The sequence below is a fragment of the Bos indicus x Bos taurus genome, chromosome 3 (genome assembly GCF_003369695.1).
Source record: "Bos indicus x Bos taurus breed Angus x Brahman F1 hybrid chromosome 3, Bos_hybrid_MaternalHap_v2.0, whole genome shotgun sequence".
NCBI classification, from domain to species: Eukaryota; Metazoa; Chordata; class Mammalia; order Artiodactyla; family Bovidae; genus Bos; species Bos indicus x Bos taurus.
This window is the reverse complement of record NC_040078.1, coordinates 107,214,814-107,241,298: the sequence shown is the minus strand read 5'-3', so window position 1 is coordinate 107,241,298 and position 26,485 is coordinate 107,214,814. Positions and strand designations below refer to the sequence as shown.

At 39.8% G+C, this 26,485-nt stretch overlaps 2 protein-coding genes across 5 annotated transcripts in view; both read right to left on the bottom strand.

The window, feature by feature from the left end:
* Positions 1-710: 710 nt before the first annotated feature.
* On the bottom strand, positions 711-2,431 carry GJA9 (gap junction protein alpha 9). The gene has a single exon (XM_027537760.1). The coding sequence runs from the start codon at positions 2,305-2,307 to the stop codon at positions 766-768; it is 1,542 nt and encodes a 513-aa protein (XP_027393561.1). The 5' UTR covers positions 2,308-2,431; the 3' UTR covers positions 711-765.
* A 4,119-nt stretch (positions 2,432-6,550) lies between these two features.
* RHBDL2 (rhomboid like 2) overlaps positions 6,551-26,485 on the bottom strand; it is a 58,078-nt gene continuing 38,143 nt past the window's right edge. For 3 of the 4 annotated variants that reach the window (XM_027537761.1, XM_027537763.1, XM_027537762.1), the window contains exons 5-8: positions 15,712-15,812; positions 14,022-14,082; positions 7,901-7,962; positions 6,551-7,127 (exon numbers count right to left, since the gene is read on the bottom strand). In XM_027537761.1, the coding sequence (XP_027393562.1) occupies positions 6,948-7,127; positions 7,901-7,962; positions 14,022-14,082; positions 15,712-15,812 (404 nt within the window). In that variant the 3' untranslated portion in view covers positions 6,551-6,947. The remainder of the gene's footprint in view (positions 7,128-7,900; positions 7,963-14,021; positions 14,083-15,711; positions 15,813-26,485) is intronic. The other variant, XM_027537764.1, reaches the window with a different exon arrangement.

Genomic DNA, 26,485 nt, shown 5'->3' with positions numbered 1-26,485 from the left:
GGCTCCAGCTCTGTCGTTTGGAGTCTCCTTATTTTGTGGCCGACTTGATGTGGGTCTCCAGAGGGTGAGCAGTAATGTGATAATAATAGCTAGCACTTTTGAGCGCTTACTGTATGCCTGGCAGCGCGTTAAACACCTGTTTCTTATTTTAATCCTCACACCATCCCTGTAAAGTAGACACTGTTAGTAAACTGTAATGGTTAGATGGCCAGTGTAGTAAAGCCAAGACTCGGATCCTGGCACTGAATCACGATGCTATAAACTGGTAAAAGAAAGCGACATCTTTTTAGGATTTTATTTACTAGAAGCAACATGATGATTATATCCAGGACACATCGGGTTGCAGTCCATAAGAAAACTAAGAACCAAGGGCAAACAAAGTTTAATCAGTGTCCAGAAAGAAGATCAGTAACTAAAAGAGGGAATTACATAGATCAAGAACAATCTCCGAAGGCTGTTTTCCCTTCAAGGAAAAACCTGGTTCCATTTAGCTTCAATTCTGACATAGGTTTTCCCAGAATCAGTGTTTTTCTGAAGGGAACCACAAAAAAGTAATCCTGATTTGGTAACTCTGTGTCTTTAAACTTCCAACTAATCCTTCCCAGTTCAGAACTAGAGCCATTTTCCCTTTTTAAAAGGATTTGTAGTCGTTTGTCTAAACAGCTGGTCTTTAGAGCTGCCCTATCTATTGCTTCTGTGTTCCACCATCACTAGGCTACTTCTGTGATAATGTAATATGGAGAATGTCTAAACGCCAACGGATGTTCAGATCTGAAGGTCTGTGGGAGCCCGCCTTCCAATGAGGTTGTTTGTCAGTGACACCAAATGAGTTGGAGTACAAGCAGTAGGGTTACTGCAGGTTCTGACCAACTTGGATTCAAAGGACAGCCCTCCCGAAGAATCAGGAGTGTCTGGAATGTCAAGTGGTTGAAAGTCTCCCTGTGAAGGAGGAAGGATTCTGGTTGTGCTCTCCCTGAGCTGGCCCTTGAGGTAACCTTTAGGAGGTAATGCCTGGTTTTCACTTTCTGCAGAGGGACCCCGGGTAGCCCGAGGCCACTTCGGTTTCCAGGTGCAGTTAGCTGGCAGAGAGAAAGCTGTTTGGGGTGACTGTCCCACGTGGTTGTTAAGCTCTATAGCATCACCTGGACTGGAACAGTGACCTTTAAAGTAGTGATTTCTTTTGCTGTCTTTGCCATCAATTTCTCTTTTTCCCCTCAACTGGTTACCATTAACTTCTTTTCCAGATAGTTTATGAGTGTCTTCTTTATTACTTGAGCTGATATTTTGAAGATGACCACAGGCCGTACTAAATGTGCACATCTCAGAAAGTAGAGTTTCCTGTTCATCCAAAATGCCTTTGTCATCATTTCCAATATGGTTATCAGGGTCTGTCTGAAATGCAGAGGGATTTAAACTAGGATACCCTGCTGTGTGTGTTTGCTTGTCCACTAACAGACTATAATCAGGTACAGAAGAGAGTCGTTTCAGTGAGTTTGCAGATGTGTTTTGATATTTGGCAAGGTTTTGTTTTGACTTGGTACAAAATTCATTATGTTCATCCTTCAATTTATATTGTCCCCAAAGCCCTCTTTTAATCTTTTTAAAACCTAGATGGAAAATTTCTAAAACATTTAAGAAAAGTGAAACAGTTGCTATGGATTGCATGAATAATAGGAATATTGTCTTTTCTGTGGGTCTAGAGACAAAACAATCAATTGTATTTGGACATGGGTGGCCGTGGCATTTAAATAGAGGCTCTAAGTGAAATCCATATAAAAGATACTGTCCAATCATGAACCCAACTTCAACCACAGAGCGAGTGAAAATGTGTATCACATAAGTGCAAAGCAAGGTTCCTCTGAGTGGAACTTTATTTACTTTCCTTTGCTCCAGCTGACACAGTTCTTCCTCCAGTCGCCTCCGATCCCCAGGCGTTTCAAGCTCTGCCTCCTCCAGTTCACCTCTCAGTTGCTCCTTCTTCATCTGCCTCTGCTTCTCCAGAACTCTCAGTCGGTACAAAGCATGGCCCATGTAGACCAGGGATGGTGAAGACACAAAGATCACCTGCAAAACCCAGTATCTAATGAGGGAGATAGGGAAGGCCCGATCATAGCATACATTTCTGCAGCCGGGTTGTTCTGTATTACAGATGAAGCCAGACTGCTCATCATTCCAGACATCTTCAGCTGCTACACCCAGAACAAGCATTCGAAATATGAACAGGATGGTGAGCCACATCTTTCCAATCACCGTGGAGTGGATGTGAACCTCCTCCAGAATGCCTCCAAGGAAATTCCAGTCCCCCATGTTTATTTAGTCAGTCATATTATCTCTGAACCCCACCAAATAGGAGGCCGATACATTCTTCCATTTCTGAAGCGTGTGCTATTTCTTAAGCAAACCTATGGCCAAAATATGAACAAAGCATCACTCTTTCAGCATGCTGGTTGCTCTCTTTTTTCCCTAGAAAGTTGTAATAATATGTTACCAAGAATATGTTTAAGATGTCAAGCATAGAAAGTCATTTACATTTAGACATTATAATGCAGTAGGAGGAAAAAAGATACCTGGAGGAGGGGTTGTATATATTCTCTATGAAGAACAGAATTGTAGGAGTTCCTGGAAGAAAGGAGTCTTACCTGGCTTTTTGCTTTGTTATTTTAAACTGATAACTCTTAGAGAGGTTCCTGAGACTACTGACTTGATCTTACAAACCTATTTATTAAGATTATTTTATATGGAAGCTGTGACCAGTGTCAATGATTTTAAAATCTCATTTATGTACAAAGGAAAAGGCATGTGTTTCATTTCATAATCCAGTAAGGTACAGCATTTTATGAAACCAAAGGAAACAGATCTGGCTCTTGCTGTAAGAATTTAGATCAGTTTTTTAATCCACATTTAAATGTCTAAATTCTAGTTTCTTTCTGGCAGTTTTTGAGCATTTTCAGAAATCATTTCAGTAAAAATATTTATGAATATTTATGTAATTATTACTGTACTTTGCTATGAAAATTATAAGGATATTATTAGATATTGCTTGGATCATTGGTATGTTGGTAGTGTTATAGAAATTTTCATTACAACAGTATTTGACCCTTTTAAGACATATAGCTTGCTTTGTGGAGCGAGCAGTAGGGCCAGTTATAATTTAGATGCTTGGATTATCAGCCAATAGGTTCCATATTAGAGTTGATAACCCTGAGATATCTAAGAGGAAATACATCCCAAAGGAAAGAAAAAATGGGGGAATGTTTTCATTCATTTTCATTTAATATGTAAATGCATCTCATGTATTCCTCACAGAAAGGGAAATATTACACAATCAAACAACATACTGGGATATTATAGCTACAACATAGATATTATAGCTATAATATAGATATTATAGCTATATATTCATCACAAAACTCCTGTGAGCTAGGTATATTGTTTCTCCATTTTACAGATGAGGAAACTGAGGCACACCTTAAATTACCCAAGATCACACAGCTAGAACTGGCATTCAAAGATCAATGTGGTTCTAAAATCACCTCTTAACTGTTTTACTAAACTGTTATTTTTCTTCTCCAAACACACTTGAAGTTTTCATGAAAGAGATATTAAGAAATCACCTGTTTTCTCTTATAATTTTAATTATTTAAATTAGGTATGTCAAATAGTGAAAGTTTTGATTTTTTAAATAACAAGTTCTAGAGTTTTTAGTTCCTTTTTGAAAGCTTTATGTAGTTCAAAAGAGTTGCAAAAGCGTCAACCTTCTAAAATTTAGTTGTATTCCTGAGATAGAGAAATTTTGTATTTGACTTTTTTACATTAATAGCAGTATACTCTTTGACCCACAGTCCAAAACACTTAAAAATATAAGCAAAGATACTTTTCTTATTGTTGTTTATAATAATTATAACTTGAAACTATCCAAAATAATTATCAATACAAGAAAGACTGTATTGCACATATAAATAATAGTACATCCACAGTATGGTACTATGCAACCAGTAGAGATAATAAATATATACTAACATAAAAAGACATTGGACATATTGTTTCAGTGACATTCGGGTTATAAAACAGAATAATGTAGCCTCATTATTGTAAATTTACTTATATGTAGAGATGCATACAATAAAGCCTAGAAGGATATTCATCAAAATACTAACTGTGATTATCTCTGGGTAGAATGATAATAATTGACTTAATTTTTTATAATTATATATCCGTTTAATTTCTTTTACCATGAGCACTTTACTTTTAAAATTACCAAAGAAAATTAAAGTTGTTTTTTTTTCCCTAAAAGGACAAGTGCATAGTATTTTCTGAAAGAGGAAGCACTGTTACGTAGCTTCAAATCTTAGGTCCTAAAGCTTTCATAGCAAATAGCATGAATACTAATATACATAGATACAGTACCATAAAATTCAAAAGAAAAAATATTTCAAATGACTCTTAATTAGCTAAGACACATTAACACAGACCTTTCTTGATTTAGGTAAATTTGAAGCAGATCACACTTTAAAGTTACACCACAGCCGTCTTCAACGTGTTGTCTCCACGTGTCCCTCTGCAGGTGTAGAGCAGATTCGGTTTAGCTCGGCGCAGTGAATCAGCCGTCAGCTAAACTGCATCTCCCTGCCTTCATTCTTGCCTCTCAAACAGCACCACCCAATGGAAGTTTTTTTAATCCAATGGAACTTTTTGCAGCAGTGTTGAAGTAGACTGTCTGCACTGTTCAATAAGATGGCCACTATTAATACATAGCTATTGAGTACTTGCAACGAGGCTTGTGTAACAGAGACACCGTTTTTAATTTCATTTAATTTTAATTAAATGTAAACAGCTACATGTGCCTGGTGGCTACCTTACTGGGCAGCCCACAGAAAGAATATTTCTAATATTTCTGATTAATACAGCACAGTTTAGAAGACTAAAACTATGAGCCCAAAATTAAGCTGAATAAATGGTTCCTGTATTATTCAGAAATGTCAAACTTAAAATGCCAGACATATGTGTGCTTTTTTAATGGTAACTTTGCGCCCTGGAGACCCAGAAAGATATCACTGTTTTTGGTAATGTAAACAATGTTTCTAGTACCAAAATAACCTAACTAGATAATAACTTCTTAGTCATCGGTCTTAATAATCAATGGGTCATGTCCGATTTCATAGTTAGATGAATGCTATTTCTCTGTCTAGTTTTCTATTTGCACTTTAGGTCATTAAAGATCTCCAGAGTACTGACCTAGTGGGTTGGTGATGGCAGATAAATATTTCTTCCTTGGGCTTCTTTGCTATCTAATAGCTACTTTTCAGTTTAAATTCAACCCTTTCATCAGGAAATATATATATACATATATATATTCATACTTTGATATTATATATTATGTGTAATATATAAATTATAAATATTAATAAACTTTTTAAATGCTAAGCTTCATTAGTGTTACATATGAATTGAAATAAAATATTTTTAATCAAAATGTAAATTTTTTAAAGATTTATAAAGCCACCTTTTGGCAAATGTATGAGGAAACTGTTACTGTCATATAATATCAGTAAGAATATAAATGAATACAACTATTTAAAAGGTAATTTAGGGAATTCCCTGGCATCCGGTGGTTAGGGGGTTTCCCTGATGGCTCAGCAGTAAAGAATCTGGCTGCAGTGCAGGAGATGCAGGAGACCCGGTTTCCATCCCTGAGTTGGAAAGATCCCCTGGAGGAGGGCGTGGCAACCCACTCCAGTATTCTTGCCTGGAGACTCCTATGGACACAAGACCCTGGCAGGCTACAGTCCATAGGGTTGCAAAGAGTTGAATACAATTGAAGCAACTTAGCACGCACCAGTGGTTAGAACTCAAAACTTTTACTGTGGTGGTCTGGGTTCAATCCTTGGTTGGGGATCTAAGATCCTGCAAGCTGTGTGGCACAGCACAGCCAAAAAAAAGAAAAAAGTGGTAGTTTAAATCTATCAAAATTAACATAACATTTCTGCTTCCAGATGCTTGAAATACCCATTCATTCAATCATTCTCAAAGACACAGCAGCATACTAGGATGATCGCAAAGCACTGTTGGTAATGGTACAAAATCAGCAGCAACTCAAGTGTTCAATAGAGGAATGGTTAAGTCAACGATAGCACATCTTGTTTAGTTACTAAGTCATGTCCCACTCTTTGTGACTTCATGGACTGTAGCCAGCTCCTGTGTCCATGGGATTCTCCACCCTGGAGTGGGTTGCCATGCCCTCCTCCAGGGGATCTTCCTGACCCAGTAATCAAATGCACGTCTCCTGTGTCTCCTGCATTGCAGATGGATTCTTTACTCACTGAGCCATCTGGGAAGCCCTGTCAAGTCATTAGCAACCTTTAAGTCCTGCCCCCTCTTACACAGAGTACTTAATTTTTTTCTTTTTTAAGAATTCTCATAGCCTCCTCTCTAAGATGCAGAGTAATAGCTGCCTTTCTGGGTTGTCAACAAGATTAATAATAATGCACATAAAGCACCCTAAACAGTGACCTATTGACTCAAAACAGTGATGAAAAGTGATAATCAGTAGTCTGACAGATATGAAAAGTTTTTATTATCAGCAGAGTACATTATTTGTGGATTCTATCAAGCAATCTCTATACCATATCCTCCTAAGAGCAAGTTCTTTTTAGAGAATAAATACCCTTGACACAGCATGCCTAGAAAAGAGCCAGTCTCTGGTTCTTACTTCCCTTCCCTTTTCTCTCTTCCCCCTCCCCCTCATTCCCTCGGAAGAGCTCCTTCCTTAAACCCTAACCCCTTTTGTAAGCAGTCTTTGAAACCGACAACTTCAGGGGTGTTTGTTCTCTTTATAAAATTGTTAGCATTTCCTGGGACTTCTCTGTTTCTTCATAGAGAGTTCTCCGGTTTTGATTTTTTTTCCCCCAGATGACCCTTTTTATTCATTGGTTTGTGTTAGGGGCAAGTCAGTTCGCTGGGGATAGGAAAATGTTGAAAAACACAGCAAATAAAACAAAAGCTAAATAAGCTGCAATCGCTGTCCAAAACCTTGGATCTTTCAGCAGTGCCTGATCAAAGCAGCTGAACACGGTATAACCAATGGACATTCCAGCAAATCCACCCGCAATGTGAGCTGCAAAAGACACCTTGGGAGAAAAGGAGAAAATGAAAATAAGTGAAGAAAATGCTAATTGTATATTTCAGCTGCATCTCACTTATTAGAGAACAAATACCATCCCAGTCAGAGTCTTAAAAGTCTGAACAGTGAGGCAGTGAGACAAAACAGACAAGAAAACTCCATCATGCAAAGCTAAAAAAAATGTCATTTCACTGACTCTTGAGTACATGCGACAGCCAGCCTGTCTCTCTTCTAGGCCGTCATTGCATTAGGATGGTTCTGTACAAGGCCAGCCAAGAGAGTAAGAGTTGAGATCAGTGAGGGTTCTTTATAGGAGCATAATCTATCCCACATAAATGGAATGTCTGAATTAAAACACAGGTAATAACATACGCACAAATACTCAAGCAGAAATTACCAAATTCAGGAACCAATTTCAATAAAACTGGAAATCTTTGTCAGTTTTCTTTATATTGTAAATTTATCTGGACCCATATTATTGCTGCTTTCCAATATGCATTTTATCCTCCATAGACAGTAAAGTCCCTTCACTCCTGTTTTTTGGAATAGCTACCCATATAGCAGGTGCAGAGAACTAGAGCCAGTTATCTGGGCTATGGGAGAAGTGAAAAGGACAACCCAAAAGGCTGGTTTGCCAGGAATTTTCTTACCTTCCAAATGGAAATCTGACAGCTTTAAATCTCACAACTGTTGCTGCCCCTATTTGGTGACCCTTTTTAGCTATTGATAGATACCATAGGTAGACAAATTTTCACTTAAAAAATAATAAACCGAACTCACCGGAGACCCATTTTCAGGAACAAAGAACCGTCTATAAAGAGCAAATCCCATGTCCGACACAACTAGAAGGGAAAACAGCCTGATGAAGCCCCAGGATCTCCACAACAGTATACCAGTTATTTCTGGTTCCCCTCTAGCAACGGTAACATTTATTGAGACTTACTCTGTGCCAGGTACTGTTCTAAGAACTTTACATGTACTAACTTTGTATCATTAATCCTCACAACAATGCCATGAAATTGGTACTGTCATTACCCCATTTTATAGATGCATCGATCCAACAAGTATTTATTAATGATCTCTCATGTGCCAGCCACTATTCTAGGTGGTGGATATACTGCCATGAAAAGATTAGACTGCCTCATGGAACTGAAAGTCCAGCTGGGAAAGGTGAATGAAAAAGTAAAACGTTACAGTATTGTCAAAGGGTGCCTAGTGCTGTAGAGAGTACACAAAGAAGGAGAATTGAGAATGCTGGGAGTTGGGTGTGATGTTTAACTGGAGAGGCAGGAAGGATCTCAAGGAGACTTTGGTGAAGATAAGGGAGCAAGCCATGCTGACCTCTGAAAGAGCCTTCTAGGCAGGCTGAAGTACGAAATCACTAAGGCAGAGCCAACAGTGCCTAGTGTGTGAGGAATACCAAAGCAGTTGATCTGATGGCGTCGACGGTTTTCAAAGGATGGTTCCATTTCCCACTGGGGATTCCCAGCTTCACTGGGAACTTACTAGACATGAAAACTCTCAGGCCCACCCCAAACTTACTGAACCAGAAACTCTACAGGTACGATTCAACAGACTGTGCTTTACCAAGACCTGCAGATGATTCTGGACTCAGGCTGGGGATGAAGTTGTAGGTGAGGAGATCAAACCATGGCAGATGCAGATCACATAGAGCCTTATGGACCCTGTAAGGACTTTGACTTTTACCCTTCAAAAGCTTTTGAGCACAGAAGTGACATGCCTGGCTTGGGTTTTTAATAATTTTTATTTATTTGCTTATTGGCTGTACTGGGTCTTCACTGATGCATGAGCGGCCAGTGGGGGCTACTCTCTAGTTGCGGTGCACAGGCTTCTCATTGGAGTGGCTTCTCTTGCTGAGCACAGGCTCTAGGGTTCACGGGCTTCAGTAGTTGCAGTGTGAGGGCTCAGCAGTTGCGTCCCCTAGGCGCGATAGTTGTGGCACAGGCTTAGTTGCTCCATGGCATGTGGGATCTTCCCTGATCAGGGACTGAACCGTGTCTCCTGCACTGGCAGGTGGTTTCTTTATCACTGAGCCACCAGGGAAACCCCCTGACTCACATTTTTTAAAGATGATTCTTGCTGCCATATAGAAAGCATACTCTAAAGAAGTAAAGACAGAAGCAGGCAGGCAAGCCAATTACCACTATTGCAGCATCTCGAGTGAGGAAAGACCTGGTGTTTTATACACAAAGAAGCCAAGACACAAAGGCTAAATACTCACCCAAGGCCACAGAGCTCTGAGGCAGTGGTGGGATTTGAACCTTAAGCCGTCTGACTATGGGGGCTTCACTCTCACCCACCTAATCACCCCAGATTAAAAGATGAAAGCCTACACCTTGTCTTGAAGATCCCAAGATGAAAGGTTGTGGCTATTAGCCATGAACGATGCTGGGATTCTTGGCCTCCAGAGGAAAGGATTTTGATGTGGAGCCAAAGACGAGGCTTGACCACTTGGAGCTTTTGTGTAGCCAAATTTTATTAAAGTATAAAAGAGAGAAAGCTTCTCACATAGACATCAGAAGGAGACAGGAGAGTAGCCCTTTTGCAGTTTTTTGCAAGGCATCTTATAGTCTTTAGCAAGCTGTTGATCACAGATAAAAAAAAAAAAACACCTCAAGGCTAAGAGAGTTGCACCAGGTGCAGCTCTCTCCCACAACAGACACATCTACACACCGGGAGTCATCTCTGGACCTCGAAGTCTCTGGCAAGATACTAAAGGAAAACAGACCTCCAAGCAAGATACATAGTTTTATTAACATAGCCTAAGAAAAACATTCCCATGAGTAAGATGTATTGTTTTGTTGGGCAATCAGCCCCTCAAGGTTGGGAAAAAGTAACTTTCAGGAAGAACGGATTGTCTCATAGCAACAGAATTAAAGGAGCCTGCTGCTGCTGCTGCTAAGTCTCTTCAGTCGTGTCCGACTCTGTGCGACCCCATAGACGGCAGCCCACCAGGCTCCCCCGTCCCTGGGATTCTCCAGGCAAGAACACTGGAGTGGGTTGCCATTTCCTTCTCCAGTGCATGAAAGTGAAAAATGAAAGTGAAGTCACTCGGTGTGTCCGACTCTTCGCAACCCCATGGACTGCAGCCTACCAGGCTCCTCCGTCCATGGGATTTTCCAGGCAAAAGTACTAGAGTGGGGCTACCTGGCTAAAGCGGGAGCAAAGGAATGTAGAAAAAAAAAAGCCCACCACTGCCATTTGCCATTTGTCTCCTCCTGCAGCTTGGGGACCTCTGGCCCCCTTAGTGAGACCTGCCTCCCCATTAACCCTTTCATAATTACCATCAGGAATACAGAAGACTGCCCGAGAAAGGAAGTGATTCCACAGTCACTAATGGAACAATAAGAGCCAGAACTTAGACATTCCTTAAATAAGTCATATCGGTGGTGGCTTCTTGGGTTAGAAGAACTCTGCCCTACATGTGAGCTTGGAAACGTCTCCTTCAACTGTCACATTCCACACCCATCCCCCAATACTCTATGCTCTACTTAGTGAGTGCCCCAGGAGACGGAAAGACCTAGTCCTTGCCTTTGGGAAAATAGCATCGGGACCTTGTGTTCCGGCTAGCTTCCCTTTCAATACAGTATCGACGCTGAAGTCACTGGGTAGGAATTGAGGTCGGGGAAGTACTCAATATTAATTTAATTGTAAATGACTATCACACCAAATGCTAGATAAATGTGGCTGTTATTGTATTTTAAGTCATTTGCAATCCCTGAGGGAGTGTAAATAACAGATGCAGTGCTAGGAAAGTATAAGAAAACCACCACAGGGCAGACTTACTAGAAACAGCTACTTTGGTCTAGTCTTTCACAGTAGGAGGCCTTTCAAAAAAACTCTGTAACTCTTAGCATGCCAGTTTCTCCATTCAGTTTCTCTCCTGCCTTCTGATTTGTATCTGCCTGGCCCTTTCTGCTTTCTAGGGCAGTTTACTTCTAAACTGCTGCAGTCTCTAAACTGAGACCTGTCTTCCCACCTGAAAAGAAGCCCTTGTTCCAGTAAGCCAAATCATTATCTTCAATAAAACCTAACACTCATTTTTAAGGGAGTTGCCTTTATATGGGTTTTTTGAAGGATGAAAATCGAGATGTCCTGAACTTTTTCCAGGGAAGCTCAGTTGCTTTGTTAGAAAACACATCTAAAAATTGGTGCTTAATGAAGGAAGGTCCTTAAGGCCAACTGTCCTTCACAGTTAAGAATAATATTTACCATTAAAAAAAAAAAAAAACTATAAATTTTCCCAAGAAAACATGCTTAAAATTAAAATGTATTTGTGTTTCATTAATCTGGAGTTTGTTGTAGGTGTGTGTCTGACTCTTTGAGACCCCATGTGCTGTAACCTGCCAGGCTCTTCTGTCCATGGAATTTTCCAGGCAAGAATGCTGGAGCAGATTGCTCTTTCCTTCTCCAAGGGATCTTCCCAACCCAGGGATCAAACCTGCATCTTGCATCTCCTGCATTGGCAGGCAGGTTCTTTACAGCTGAGCCACCGGGGAAGAACTTTTAGAAAAAATGGCATGTGGGGAAGGTTGATGTTAGCTGGCCTACCTGTGTTTGTAGGATATAATACAACCACATCCTTCAGTGACTGTATTACTTACCTCGAGAATGACAGAATGTTACATAAACTGTATTTGGAGATAACTTTGTGCATGAGGAAAGGGTTTTTACTCCACCATTAAAGAGTATTAGAGAATTAAAATCATTTCCCCACTGAGAGTTTGAGGCTTATTTTACGAAAGTCATTATTTGACAGAAGCAGATCAACTGAAAACCCAGGTAACTTGCGTAAGAATATTTTTCTAAGGGCTTGTTCCTTGGTTCTGGTTGTGACCCTTAACAACTCAGGTAGCTCAGCCCACACAGTGACTCCTCCTAACTAACTCCCAGACATCTGCCCTCCTTCCTGTGCTGACTACTTTCCCTCTTTTTAAATTTCTCGATGTCTATGGAGAAAACACTATATACGGTATGGTATAAACTACAAACAAGTCACTTCTTTTCTATCTGGGTGAAATACTGTTTTATAATTATACCATTTATAAACTAAACTTAGTCTGTTTTTTGAACACTTGATACCAATTTGCAGGATCATTTTTTTCCTACTATGTGGACAGCCAAAATTGCATGCGCGTGTGCTAAGTCTCTTGAGTCATGTCAGACTCTTTGCAACCCATGGACCGTAGCCCACCAGGCTCCTCTGTCCATGGGATTCTCCAGGCAAGAATAGTAGAGTGGGTCGTGCCCTCCTCCAGGGTATCTTCCCGACCCAGGGATCAAACCCACGTCTCTTACGTCGCCTGCATTGGCAGGCGGGTTCTTTACCACTAGCGCCACCTGGGAAGCCCTGACAGCCCAAAGTAGCCTGTATCAAATGTCACTTCTGTCTCTGTCTTCAAGTCTGAGCCTCAAGGTCAGCCTTCTCCCCACACCCTCTGTGCAGATACATCTGCAGCAGGAGCAGGCCTCGATATACAAGTAATAAGCCCTGCCTTTGCTCTTGTTTGTTTCTGCTCTGTATGGCTTGCCATCATCCAAAATCCTGACTTTCAGACCCAGCTAAAATTCCACCTCTTCTCCAGAATGAGGCTTCCTAAGCTCCTTCAGCATGTCATTCTCCGCTATCATTCTTGAGATTTCCAAAGCCACATCAGTCATCTTCCTAGTTCCCTGACCCTTCTCTTCCTCCACCTCTGCTCTCATCATCAATCCTCAGCCACCACTCCATGCTTATATCCTAGATCAATTTTTTTTTAATCTGAAAATGTAGAAACTGAAGAAGAAAATGGATAATGTGAATGGTTTTTAAGGTTTCCCTTTCAAACAAAATTGTATACAGAATCTAGTTTATGAATGAGAAAAATCCAGTGTATAAAAAATAAATGACAGGGACTTCTCTGGTAGTCCAGTGGGTGAGAATCTGCCTCCCAATGCAGAGGATGTGGGATCCCTGCTAGGAGAATGAAGATCCTGCATGCCACAGGGCAGCTGAGCTCACATACCACAACTAGAGAAGCCCTTGCACCGCAATGAGAGCCCACACAGTCAAAAATAAATAGGGCTTCCCTGGTAGCTCAGTGGTAAAGAATCCACCTGCCAATGTAAGAGACTCGGGTTTGATCCCTAGTCTGGGAAGATCCTATGTGCCAGGCAGCAACTAAGCCCATTCACCACCACTATTAAGCCTGTGCTGACTGAGCCACTTCCCTTTCACTTTTCACTTTCATGCACTGGAGAAGGAAATGGCAACCCACTCCAGTGTTCTTGCCTGGAGAATCCCAGGGACGGGGGAGCCTGGTGGGCTGCCGTCTATGGGGTCACAGAGAGTTGGACACGACTGAAGCAACTTAGCAGCAGCAGCAGCAGCTGGAGCCTTGGAACCGCAGCTACTAAAGCCCGCACATCCTAGAGCTTCTGCTCCTCAACAAGAAAAGCCACTGCAGTGAGAAGCCCAAGCGCTGTAACTAGAGAGTAGCCCCCACCCCCTACAACTAGAGAAAAGCCATGTGGCAACAAAGACCCAGCACAACCAAAATAAATAAAATTAAATAATTAATTTTTTAATTTAATAAAAAATAAATGATAGCAGAAAGTAACACAATGTAAATCAACTATACTCCAATAAAAATTAAAAAACATAAAAAAATAAGTGATGGTATGGTGGATGAAGTGGACAGAGTACCTCGAGCCCTACTCTCTTAACTCCCCACACCCCAGAAACAGGCACCTCTAAGAACCACCCACAAGGGTCTGTGAAAACTCCACTCATGTCTTTCTGCATCAGGACATGTAGGATGTGTTTGGGAAATATGAGAAGGCCTTCTGAAGGTTGAACCCATAAACTTGAAGATGTGAAGTATTCACAGAACACACTTACTTATAACAACAATGATGAGTAGTCTGACAACGCCAAAAGCAGGAATCATTTCTTGAAAATTCTTGCAAAGAGATAAATGACAGTAATAACACAAGTTATCTATTGGCAAAGGGAATCTCAACTGTACTCCCCCTCCATCTGCTTTTTCATTTAAAATAAAGTGTGTCAAATGTTTGCCAATCAAAGCATCAGTGTTAACAGTCCAGTTTTCAAATGTATTTGGGAAGTACAGTGCCAGTATACTTTGGAGTGAAAATGAAACATGATATTCCTTGAAATAGCAAGAAATATGCTAAGTATAAGTAATAAAAAATCAACTCTTAATATGTCACAGATAGTTAATAGATGCTGTCAAACTAAATCTGGTGAAAATATTTCCAAGTTTTTTGTTTAATATTCATTTGATACAGCTTTACCCTCTTTCTAAGTAGGAGTTAGCAAAGACAGCTAAAATTTGAGCATTACCTTGATTTCTTTTTAAGATAATTTTTTAAAAATTAAAAACACTGGTCCAAAAACACTCAGTTTGATTTTAGTTTCAAAAAGCCTCAGACCAACTTGCATTTACCCTCATGTGTTACCAGAGAACCAAGCAGACTCAGAAAGATAGCTCCACTTCAACCCAAATTGCCTGTCCCTTCCCTTTAAAGTTATTAACTCTCTTCCCAGTGAGACATGCTGAAATAGCTATGTTAATTCTAAATCAGTTATTTTCAAACTGTTGTGACCAAGATGTACAGTAACAAATAATTTACGTAAAAATCCAGCACACGCATAAACAGTACCTACTCTTATTTTACATGACGCGTACTGAAATTTCTGTGTAAAAGGATTTTCACAGCCCCTCCACCTGAGTTCACAAGCACTAATGTGATGTGACCCAAAGTTTGAAAAACATTTTTCTAAGTGACTTCTAGTTTGGGAACAGTTTTTTAATTGCTTCAAATTTTTCCTCGTAGAGTATTTTTAAGGCACATCTACATGGTTAAAGGGTTAATTTAATCAGGATTTTACCCTGTTTTAAAAAGTGATTGGCATCTCACCTACTATATCATGGTTGTGTAAAATGGTATGCCAACTTTGGAGGCCTTTATATATAAAAATGTAAAGCCTTCACCCAGTAAATGCACTTCTAGGAACTTGCCTACAAAAGAATCACACAAATGCAAAAAGACAGGTGAAGGTACATTCCTGACAGCATTATTTTGAGATGTAAAAAGCTGTAATCACCCTGGACCTTTTCTTTCAATGAAAAATTGAGTAAGTAGGGCTACTATATAGAAGGTACTGTGGAGTGCCTGAAAAGACTGGGGTGGATTTCGGTGTCCTGCTCAAGTATCCTATGAGTAGATAGGATACTTTGTTAAGATGCAGAATAATGTAAGGGTAGTTCCATTTTTGTAGTGTTACTATTGGTAAAATTTTGCATACATACAGAAAACATCTGAACAGATGTATATCAGACTGGTAACAGATACTACGTTGGGGACTTTGACTTTTCTCTTTTGCAACTTTGAACTTTCTTTAGTATTTATTCCTTTTGAGATCAGAGATGAAAGGAAAATTCTTGTGGTCAGATGGAAGATGTGTGCTTAGTAAATATTGATAAATAAGATTCCCTGAACCAAATACCAGTAATTATTTTAAAATTTTTTCTTAAGGTCTACAGATTCATCCCCAAAATTCTTACCACTAGAACATTCATAAAATAGCCTCCCATCAGAGCATAGACTCCTCCTGAAGCACCCACAAGAGATTTGAGTGGGTCAAAGATGGAGCTGGCAAGGGATCCTAAAGAAATAAAACACAAAGAATTTCAGACATGACTGTAAGAATCATGAAGGATAAATCTTTCTAATCTAAGGTAAAAGTTGGGGAAGCTTGGCCATTATATTAACAAACAACAAATTCACTTTGTTGCTTCCATACTAGAAAAGGATAGCCGTGTGATCTCTCTCAATTATTATGAAACATTAAATGCTCAATATGAAGACAATATAACAGTAACAAAAACAAATACTCTGAAGCCAGAATTAGCAACTGTGTGACTTGAGCAAGTTTTTTAATATCTCTGTGCCTTTGTTTCCCTTTCTATAAAAATAGCGGTGTTAAATAGAACTTCAGTGGGTTGTCAGGGGAAATAAATGAGTTTACATGTACATTATGATTAGAATACTCCCTGACATGTGTTAAATACTTGTTAGCTACTGTTTCAAAATGTCCTACACAGTTAACCAAAACTATCAAAATACGTGAGACATTCCAACATTTTATTATCTACGGGCTAGCTTTCTCATGGAGTCAAGATGTGGTTTCAGAATCCTTCTTAATATACCATTCAATCAGTTTCACCAAGCAAGATGAAATCCTGTTTGCTAATTCAATCTTACTTGTCTGAACCAAAACAAGGCTTTAGAACCACCTTATGCCAACTCTGAAGTGTTCTCCATACTGCTTAGCTCTATTATTCCCTTGCCTTCAAGTCCCTCCTTCATTTTTTAAGATACAGTACACTTCAGAACCTACTTTAGGACTGCCCTAGTGGTCCAGTGGTTAAGAATCTGCCTGCTGGTGCAGGGACAGAGGTTCGATTCCTGGTCCCGGAAGATCCCACAGGCCAGGAGACCACACCCTGGAGCTCATGCTCCACAGCAAGAGTAGCCACTGCAGTGAGGAGCCAACTACAGAGCACCCCACCCCCGGCTCACCACCACTAGAGAGAGCCCGGCAACAAAGACCCAGTGCAGCCAAAAAGCAGTCAAATGAGTTTTAAAAAGGAAGTTCTCATTAAAAAGTAGCCACTTAATGCAAAAAAGGGGAAGTGTCTGACCTTAGGAATCTTACAAATGTATGATCAAACAGTTATCAAAAAATTCAGACTAATAATTACTGTGATTTTTTTAATGTGATAAATTTGTTTATGGAAGCACTTAGGAAAGAATGACTTTCTGAGCAGAAAGGTGGAGGCCCTGCTACTCTGAGAGGAGGGAGACAGCATTTTTTTTAAATTAATTAATTTATTATAATTGGAGGCTAATTACTTTACAATATTGTGGTGGTTTTTGCCATACATTGACATCAATCAGCCACTGGGCTGGATTGTCCCAGTGCACCAGCTTCAAGTGCCCTGTTTCATGGATCGGACTTAAACTGGTGATCTATTTCACGTATGGTAATATACATGTTTCAATGCTGTTCTCGCAAATCATCCCACCCTTGCCTTCTCCCACAGGGTCCAAAAGTCTGTTCTTTATATCTATGTCTCTTTTGCTGTCTCACATATAGGGTCATTGTTACCATCTTTCTAAATTCCATATATTAATATACTGTATTGGTGTTTTTCTTTCTGACTTACTTTACTCCGTATAATAGGCTCCAGTTTCATCCACCTCTTTAGAACTGACTCAAAGCATTCTTGTTAATAGCTGAGTAATATTCCATTGTGTATATGTACAACAACTTTCTTATCCATTTGCCTGCCAGTGGACCTCTAGGTCACTTCCATGTCCTAGCTATTGTAAACAGTGCTGCAGTGAACATTGGGGTGCACGTGGGGAGACAGAATTTTGATTAAATTCTGAAGACACTTTAAGATTTGGACAGGAAAAAAAGGGGGAAGAAGGCAAGGATTTAGGGATCTGGAAAAGCAAAGACAAAGTTATATGGGTTACTGAAGATCAGTGAGAAGCAGTCCATGAGGGCTATATGGACCCAGTGGTTCTCAGATGTTAACCTACAAGCTGGAGCTGGGGTGGTTGTATCTTAGTTATGAGAAATTTATTTTTAAAATATAGATGTCCACTTCTGGCCACAATGAAGTAACAGGACAAGATTTTTCCTCCTGTTTGAAAGCAATGGACAAAATATATGAAACAGTGGTCTTAAAGATACTGGACATCAGATAACAAGGGACAATGAACCCTAAGAAACAAGAAATAAATGAGTTGACTAACTGCCCAGCTACTGCCTTGAGAGAGACTGCAGGTAGCCGTGCATGAAGGGCAAACCTAGGCAGATAACAGTAAACTTCAAGTTGATGAGATAGAGTCTAGGTCTATATAGAGCTCAGCAGCTAGAGTTCAGACTCCTTCCAAGTAACTTTACTGAGTTACAGAACAAATCTAAAGAATACTTACATGAAAACAATAATACCCACCATCCAAAGATAAAATGTCTAGCATCCAAACAAAAACTCAAGACATGCAGGACATGCAAAGAAGCATGAAGTTATGACCCATACTGAAGAGAAAAAAATCAACTAAAACCTACCAGAACTAAAAAAAAAAAACTAAAAGTAAATTTAAAAAAGTAAATTTATTTATGATCTAGCAATCCCACCCAGAGGAAACTATAGCTTGAAAAGATACATGCACCCTAGTGTTCATTGCAGTACTAGTTACAAACGCCAAGACATGGAAGCAACCTAAATATCCATCGACAGATGAATGGATAAATAAGATGTGGTATATATACACAGGGGAATATTGTTGTTCAGTCACTAAGTCATGTCTGACTCTTTTGCGACCCCCTGGACTGTAGCCCTCCAAGCTCCTCTGTCCAAGGGATTTCTCAGGCAAGAATACTGGAGTCGGTTGCTATTTCCTTCTCCAGGGGGTCTTCCTGACCCAGGGATTGAACCCACATTTCCTACACTGCAGGCAGATTCTTTGCCACTGAGCCATTCCATTCCTCACAATGGAATATTAGTCATAAAAAAGAGTGAAATAATACCATTTGCAGCAACACAGGTGGATGTAGAGATTATCATACTAAATGAAGTAAGCTATACGGAGAAAGACAGATGTCATATGATATTGTCTATATGTGGAATCTGTAAAAATGATACAAATGAACTTACTTTTAAAACAGAAATAGACTCACAGGCATAGAAAACAAACTTATGGTTACCAAAAGGGAAGTGGGGAGATAAATTAGGAGTCTGGGATTAATATATACAACTATTATATATAAAATAGATGACCAACAAAGACCTACTGTATAGAACAGGGAACTATACTCAATATCTAGTAGTAACTTACAAGGGAAAAGAATCTGAAAAAGATTGTGTGTGTGTGTGTTCAACTGAATCACTTCTGTACTCCTAAAACTAACACAACATTTTAAATCAACTATATTTTAATTAAAGTTACCCGAACTGACACAGGTGTTAAGATTTAGCAAATAAGGGCAATAAATAATTATTTCAAATATATTCAATGTGTTCAAAAGTTAAATAGCAATAAAACAGGCTCAATCAAACTTCTAAAGATGAAAAGTACAACATCTAAGATGAAATAATAAACTTGTTGAGTTGATTGACCAATTAGACATTGCAAAAGGAAAGTTTAGTGAACATGAAGATGTGGCAATAAAACTGTCCAAAATAAAACACAGGGGACTTCCCTGGCAGTCCAGTGTTTAAGACTCACCACTTCCACTCCAGGAGACACAGGTTCAACCCCTAGTCAGGGAACTAAGATCCCCCATGCCGTGGGGTTAAAAAAAAAAAGAATATTTTTTAAAATACATACAGCATCAATGAGCTATAGGTCAATTTCAAGCAGCCTCATAATATCTATAATAATAAGTGCATAGTAGGAATCCCTAGAAGAATGAAGGCACATAAAAAATACTTGAAGAAATAATAGCCAATTTTTTTCCAAAGTTTTGTGAAAACTATAAACCCACAGATCCAAGAACCTCAACAAACCCGACACAGGAATCATGAAGAAAACCACAGCAAGGCATAACAGAATCATATCTTCAAAACAGTGAAAGTCTCAAAAGCATCTAGAATAAAAAGACATGCTTCATACAGAGAAACAAAGATAAGGATGGCAGGAGATTTATCATCAGAAACAATGCGCATGAGAACCACAGGAGAGCAACATTTTAAAGTAAAGAAAGGAAATTACTGTCAAGCTAGGACGCTAAACCTCAAAATGCACTACAGAAATGAAGGCAAAAGACAGATTTTCTTTTTCAGACATACAGAGGCTGAAATAATTGATGACTAGCATTTCCATACTATAAGAAATGTTAAAGAAAATCTTCAGGAAGAAGGAAAAAGAGATGGAAAAATAAAGCTACACAAAGCATAGGGAGCATTAGAAATGGTAAGAACATGGGCAAATATACAGGATTTTGTTATTATTTAAATCTCTTTAGAAGTTCATTGTTTAACAGTTAAACTATTGGACTACTAGAAATAATGACTTTATCAAGAGGGTACAAGATCAATACCAAAAAAATCAACTGTATTTCTACGTAATAGCAATGAAAATCAGAAATAGAAATTTTAAAAATAGTACCATTTACAGTACATCAAAAATATGAAATGTAGAAATAAATATGACCCCAAAAATGTGCAAGCCCTAAACACTGAAAGCTAAGGACGATGCTGAAAGGAATTCTGAAAGACCTAAATAAACAGAAGTCTATACCTTGTTCGTTGGTTAGAAGACTCTGATATTGTTAAGATGTCAATTCTCCCCCAGTTGATCTAAAGATACTTTGCCATCCAAATCAAAATTCCAGTAAACTATCTTATAGAAATTGACAAACTGATTCTCAAGTTTACATGGAAATGCAGAGGACCTAGAATAACCAAAACAACTTGAAAAAGAGCAAAGTTGGACCACTGAGGTGTCCAATTTCAAAACTTAGTAGAAAACTACTTAATCAAGATAGTATGTAATGGATGTTCAGTTCAGTCGCTCAGTTGTCTCCGACGCTTTGTGACCCCATGAACTGCAGCACGACAGGCCTCCCTGTCCATCACCAACTCCCGGAGTTTACTCAAACTCACGTCCATTGAGTGGGTGATGCCATCCAACCATCTCATCCTCTGTCGTCCCCCTTCTCCTCCTGCATTCAATCTTTCCCAGCATCAGGGTCTTTTCAAATGAGTCAGCTTTTCGCATCAGGTGGCCAAAGTATTGGAGTTTCGGCTTCAACATCAGTCCTTCCAAAGAACACTCAGGACTGATTTCCTTTAGGATGGACTGGTTGGATCTCCTTGCAGTCCAAGGGACTCTCAAGAGTCTTTCCCAACACCACATTTCAAAAGCATCAATTCTTCGGTGCTCAGCTTTCTTTATAGTCCAACTCTCACATTCATACATGACTACTGGAAAAACCATAGCCTTGACTAGATAGACCTTGGATGACAAAGTAATGTCTCTGCTTTTGAATATGCTGTCTAGGCTGGTCATAACTTTCCTTCCAAGGAGTAAGCGTCTTTTAATTTCATGGCTACAGTCACCATCTGCAGTGATTTTGGAGCCCCCAAAAATAAAGTCTGACACTGTTCCCACTGTTTCCCCATCTATTTCCCATGAAGTGATGGGACCAGATGCCATGATCTTCGTTTTCTAAATGTTGAGCCTTAAGCCAACTCTTACTCTCCTCTTTCACTTTCATCAAGAGGCTCTTTAGTTCTTCTTCACTTTCTTCCATAAGGATGGTGTCATCTACATATCTGAGGTTATTGATATTTCTCCTGGCCATCTTGATTCCAGCTTGTGCTTCTTCCAGCCCAGTGTTTCTCATGATGTACTCTGCATGTATGTTAAATAAGCAGGGTGACAATATACAGCCTTGATGTACTCCTTTTCCTATTTGGAACCAGTCTGTTGTTCCATGTCCAGTTCTAACTGTTGCTTCCTGACCTGCATATAGGTTTCTCAAGAGACAGATCAGGTGGTCTGGTATTCCCTTCTCTTTCAGAATTTTCCACAGTTTATTGTGATCCACACAGTCAAAGGCTTTGGCATAGTCAATAAAGCAGAAATAGATGTTTTTCTGGAACTCTCTTGCTTTTACGATGATCCACCAGATGTTGGCAATTTGATCTCCGGTTCCTCTGCCTTTTCTAGAACCAGCTTGAACATCTGGAAGTTCATGGTTCACGTATTGCTGAAGCCTGGCTTGGAGAATTTTGAGCATTACTTTACTAGGATGTGAGATGAGTGCAAAACACAACAGAAAGTCCAGAGATAAACCCACATATATATATGGACAACTGAGTTTGACAAGATGCAAAGGCAATTTAGTAAAGAGAAGATTGTTTTCTCAACCAATGATGCTGGTACAATTAGACATTTACATGCAAAAATGTGATATTTCAGTCCATACCTTGCACCATGTATAAAAATGGATCATATACCTATACGTAAAGTCTAAGATTATAAAACTTCTAGAGCAAAACATAGATAAAATCTTTGTGATTTTACATCAGGCAAAATGTCTTAAATATGATGCTAAAAGCGTAATTCCTAAAATTTAAAAACTGATGAATTATACTTAATCAAAATTCAGAAATTTGAGTCTTCAGAATGTACTATTAAGAGAAAAAACAAGCAACAGACTCGGAGGCAATATTTGTAAGTCATATATCTGATAAAGAACTTAGAATATATAATAAGGAATGTAAATCAATTTTTTAAAATATTTGTTTGTATCTGTGTCAGGTCTTAGCTGTGGTTCGTTGCAGCCTTAGTTGTTTTGAGGCATGTGGGATCTTAGTGTCCCAACCGGGGCTTGAACCCGTGTCCCCTGCATTGAAAGACAGATTGTTAACAGTGCACTGGACCTCCAGGGAAGTCCCTAATTCAGTTTTTAAATTGGCAAAAGATTTAAACATATACTTTACCAAAGAAGATATATGGGTAGCAACCAAGCACATTAAAAGATGCTCACCATCACTGTCATTAGGAAATGCACATTTAAGCCCAATGAAATGCCTTTATATACCTAACAGATTGGCTACAATTAAAAGACTGATCATACCAAGTGTTGATGAGGATATAGAGGAGCTGAAACTTATGGTGGGGATGTAAAACTATACACTTTGTTACCATATGACTTAATTCCATTTGCAGATATTAATATATACACAAGAAATTCACACAAAAACTTGTACACAAATATTCATGACAGTGTTATTCATAATAGACGAAAGTGAAAACAACCCAAATGTCCACCAAATGGTGAATGGATAAGGAAAATGTGGTATATCCATACAATGGAATATCATCCAATGATAAAAAGGAATGTAGTACAGGTACGTGCTACAACGTGGGTGAAGGAGGAAAACATCATGCTTAAAAAGAAAGTCGAGAAAAGACCACATAGTATATTATTTCATTTATATGAAGTGTCTAGAATGGGTAGATTAGAAATTAGATCAGTGGCTGCCTAAGGCTAGGGAGGGGGTTTGGGGTAAGGAGTGGGGAGTGACTGCTAATGGCTACAGGGTTTCTTTGGAGCACAAGTGTTTTAAATTTAGATTGTGATAATGGGTGCATAACCTGTAAATCAACTAAAAAACACTGAATTATACACTTTAAATGGGTGCATTATAGGTTGTATGAATTATTGATATATCTTAGAAAAGCTATTTTAAAAGTTTGATAGTTTCTTACAAGTTAAATATAACCCTATGGTAGAATCCAGCCAGTCTGTTCCTAGGTAATCGTCGAAGAGAACTGAAAACACTTGTCCACACAAAGACTGTACTGTGTTCATAGTAACTTTCATCTGTAATAACCCCAAACTGGAAACCTCCCAAATGTCCATCAGCTGGAGAGTGGATAAACAAGTTTGAGTGTATTCCCACATTGAAAGACTCCTCAGCAACAAAAAGGAATCAGCTGTTTATACACAGCAACAACATGGACACATCTCAGAGTAATTATGCTGAATAACATAAGGGACCCAAAAAAGTACGTATTTCATGATTCCATTTATATAAAATTCTAGAAAATACAAGTTAATCTGTGATGGTCAACCGTTGCCAGGGGAAAGCAGAAGGAGGACAAGGAGAGGCAGGAAGAAGTGATTCCAACAGATTACAGGAACTCTGAAGGGAGTAATGTTCATTGCCTTGACTGGGGATAGTTTCACAGTTATATACACACATCAAAACATCAGCAGTGGACTTCTCTGGTGGTACAGTGGATAAGAATTCACCTGCAAATGCAGAGGACATGGGTTCAATCCCTGGTCCAGGAAGACTCCACATGCTGCAGAGCAACTAAGTCCATGCTCCACAACTACTGAGCCTGAGCACCTGGAGCCTGCGCTCTGCAACAAGAGAAGCCACCCCAAAGCACCAAAACGAAGAGCCGCAACTGGAGAAAACCTACGTCTAGCACCGAAAACCCAGAGCAACCAAAAATAAATAAATTATTTTTAAAGTTCAGTAGTTATTATATGTCAATTATACCTCTCTAAGGGCTTCCCTCGTGGCTCAGTGGTAAAGAGTCATCCTGCAGTGCTGGATACTTGCAGGAGACGCAGGTTTGATCCCTGGGTCAGGAAGATCCCCTGGAAAAGGAAATGGCCACCTGCTCCAGTATTCTTGCCTGGGAAATTCCATGCAAGAAGCTTGGCGGGCTGCAGTCCATGGAGTGGCAAAGAGAGACGTGACAGAGCGACTAAACAGCAACAAAAAACCTCACTGAACAGAAAAATGAAAAAGCAAAAAAAGAAAAACACAGATCCTAGGACCGTGTTCTTAGAGATTCTGATTCAGTAGATCTGGGTGTGATCTGAATAATATTTTAGTTGTAACAGGTTCTTCAGGTGCTTCTGATGGTCAGTCACACTGGGGGACCCAGGGCTGGAGTGCAGGCCAGTGGTTCTCAGTTTTTATGAATCACCTGTGGACTTGTCCAAATGCAAATTCTGGTTAGTAGGTCTGGTGTGGGACCCCAGAATTCTGCATGTTAACACGATTTCAGTTGAGGCCAGTGCTGCTGATTCGGCGACCACACTTTGCCAGGAGCAAGAATAGGGAAACTAGACTTATGTTACGTATGAAGGAATCCAGGAAGAAAGCAAAGCAATGGGAGAAACGGGCGAAAGGGGTCAAAAGGTAAAATAAAGTATTACTGCTTCCCTCGTTTAAAAATAAAAAGCAAAGCAAGAAAGACACTAGCAGGGAGAAACTTTCATAGATGATAGATATGTTTACGGCATAGAATGTGGTGATGGTTTTATGGGTGTATTCTTTTCTCCAGATTCGGCAAGTTGTGTACATTCAGTTCAGTTCACTCACTCAGTCGTGTCCAACTCTTTGCGACCCCATGAATCGCAGCACGCCAGGCCTGCCCATCACCAACTCCCGGAGTTCACTCAGACTCACGTCCATCGAGTCGGTGATGCCGTCCAGCCATCTCATCCTCTGTCGTCCCCTTCTCCTCCTGCCCCCAATCCCTCCCAGCATCAGAGTCTTTTCCAACGAGTCAACTCTTCGCATGAGGTGGCCAAAGTACTGGAGTTTCAGCTTTAGCATCATTCCTTCCAAAGAACACCCAGGGCTGATATCCTTTAGAATGGACTGGTTGGATCTCCTTGCAGTCCAAGGGACTCTCAAGAGTCTTCTCCAACACCACAATATACATTAAATATGTACAAAACTTTGTATGTCAATTACACCTCAAAAGTGATTTTTTAAAATGTTTTATGTTATGTAAACATGTCTAACATCTTCATATATATTCTTCCCTGAAGAAAAAGGAGAAAAGAATAAAAAGCAGTGGGGCCAGATGGTGGAGGGTAATACAGAGTAATCTCAGACATTTCAGGGACTTTCTGGTCCAGTGGTTGAGAATCCACCTTCCAATGCAGGGGACCTGGGTTAATTGCCCCATGGCAACTAAAGCCCACCTGCCATAATGAAGACCCAGCCCAGCTCCCCTTCCCCCCCACTCCCCGCTCCAAAAAAAAATCTCGGATGTTTCAACTTTTTATTAGCCACTGTAAATATTTTAGGAAGGATGTGTTTGAGGAAGGTGACCAGCAGCAGTATGAAGGAGAGACCGATTCAGCAAAGAGATACCTGCCAAAAGGTATTGCAAAAACAGACAGAGGATGTGAACAGGTTATTCACGTTCTCTCCTCTCTCTGCACTGAAACGGGGGCACAGCTGATCCCACATGTTGAAATCCAGCTGTGGGAGAAACAAGCATAGATACTGGAGCCAGGAAAAACGAGTGTGTGCAGGAACACATGGAGGAGGTGGGATAACAGCATCCACAGAGGCAGGGGGAGTACCTTGGGGAGCTGCACCACTAGGCCTGGCCAAGCCCACCTCTTTACCTCGTCTTTACCAAGGCTTCCCACTCTCCATCCCCACTGCTCTAGGAAGCAGGCACAGTTGTGATTGGTAAAGTTTTGAGCACTGCCATGGGTCGGATTGGGTCCTCCCCCTCCCCAAAATAGGTTTAAGTCCTAACCCCCAGCACCTCAGAATGTGACCTTGTTTGGAAAATTGTTACAGATGTGACTGGCTAAGAGGAGGTCATATTGGCCTTGGAAACTAATACAGCCACCCCCTGCAATACGGGTATATTGACTTATAAATTACATGTATCAATATATGTACCACTTCTTTAATGTTTTGTAAAATCACAAACATAGAATTTTAAAGGATGGGACTTATTGGTAACAATATTTTT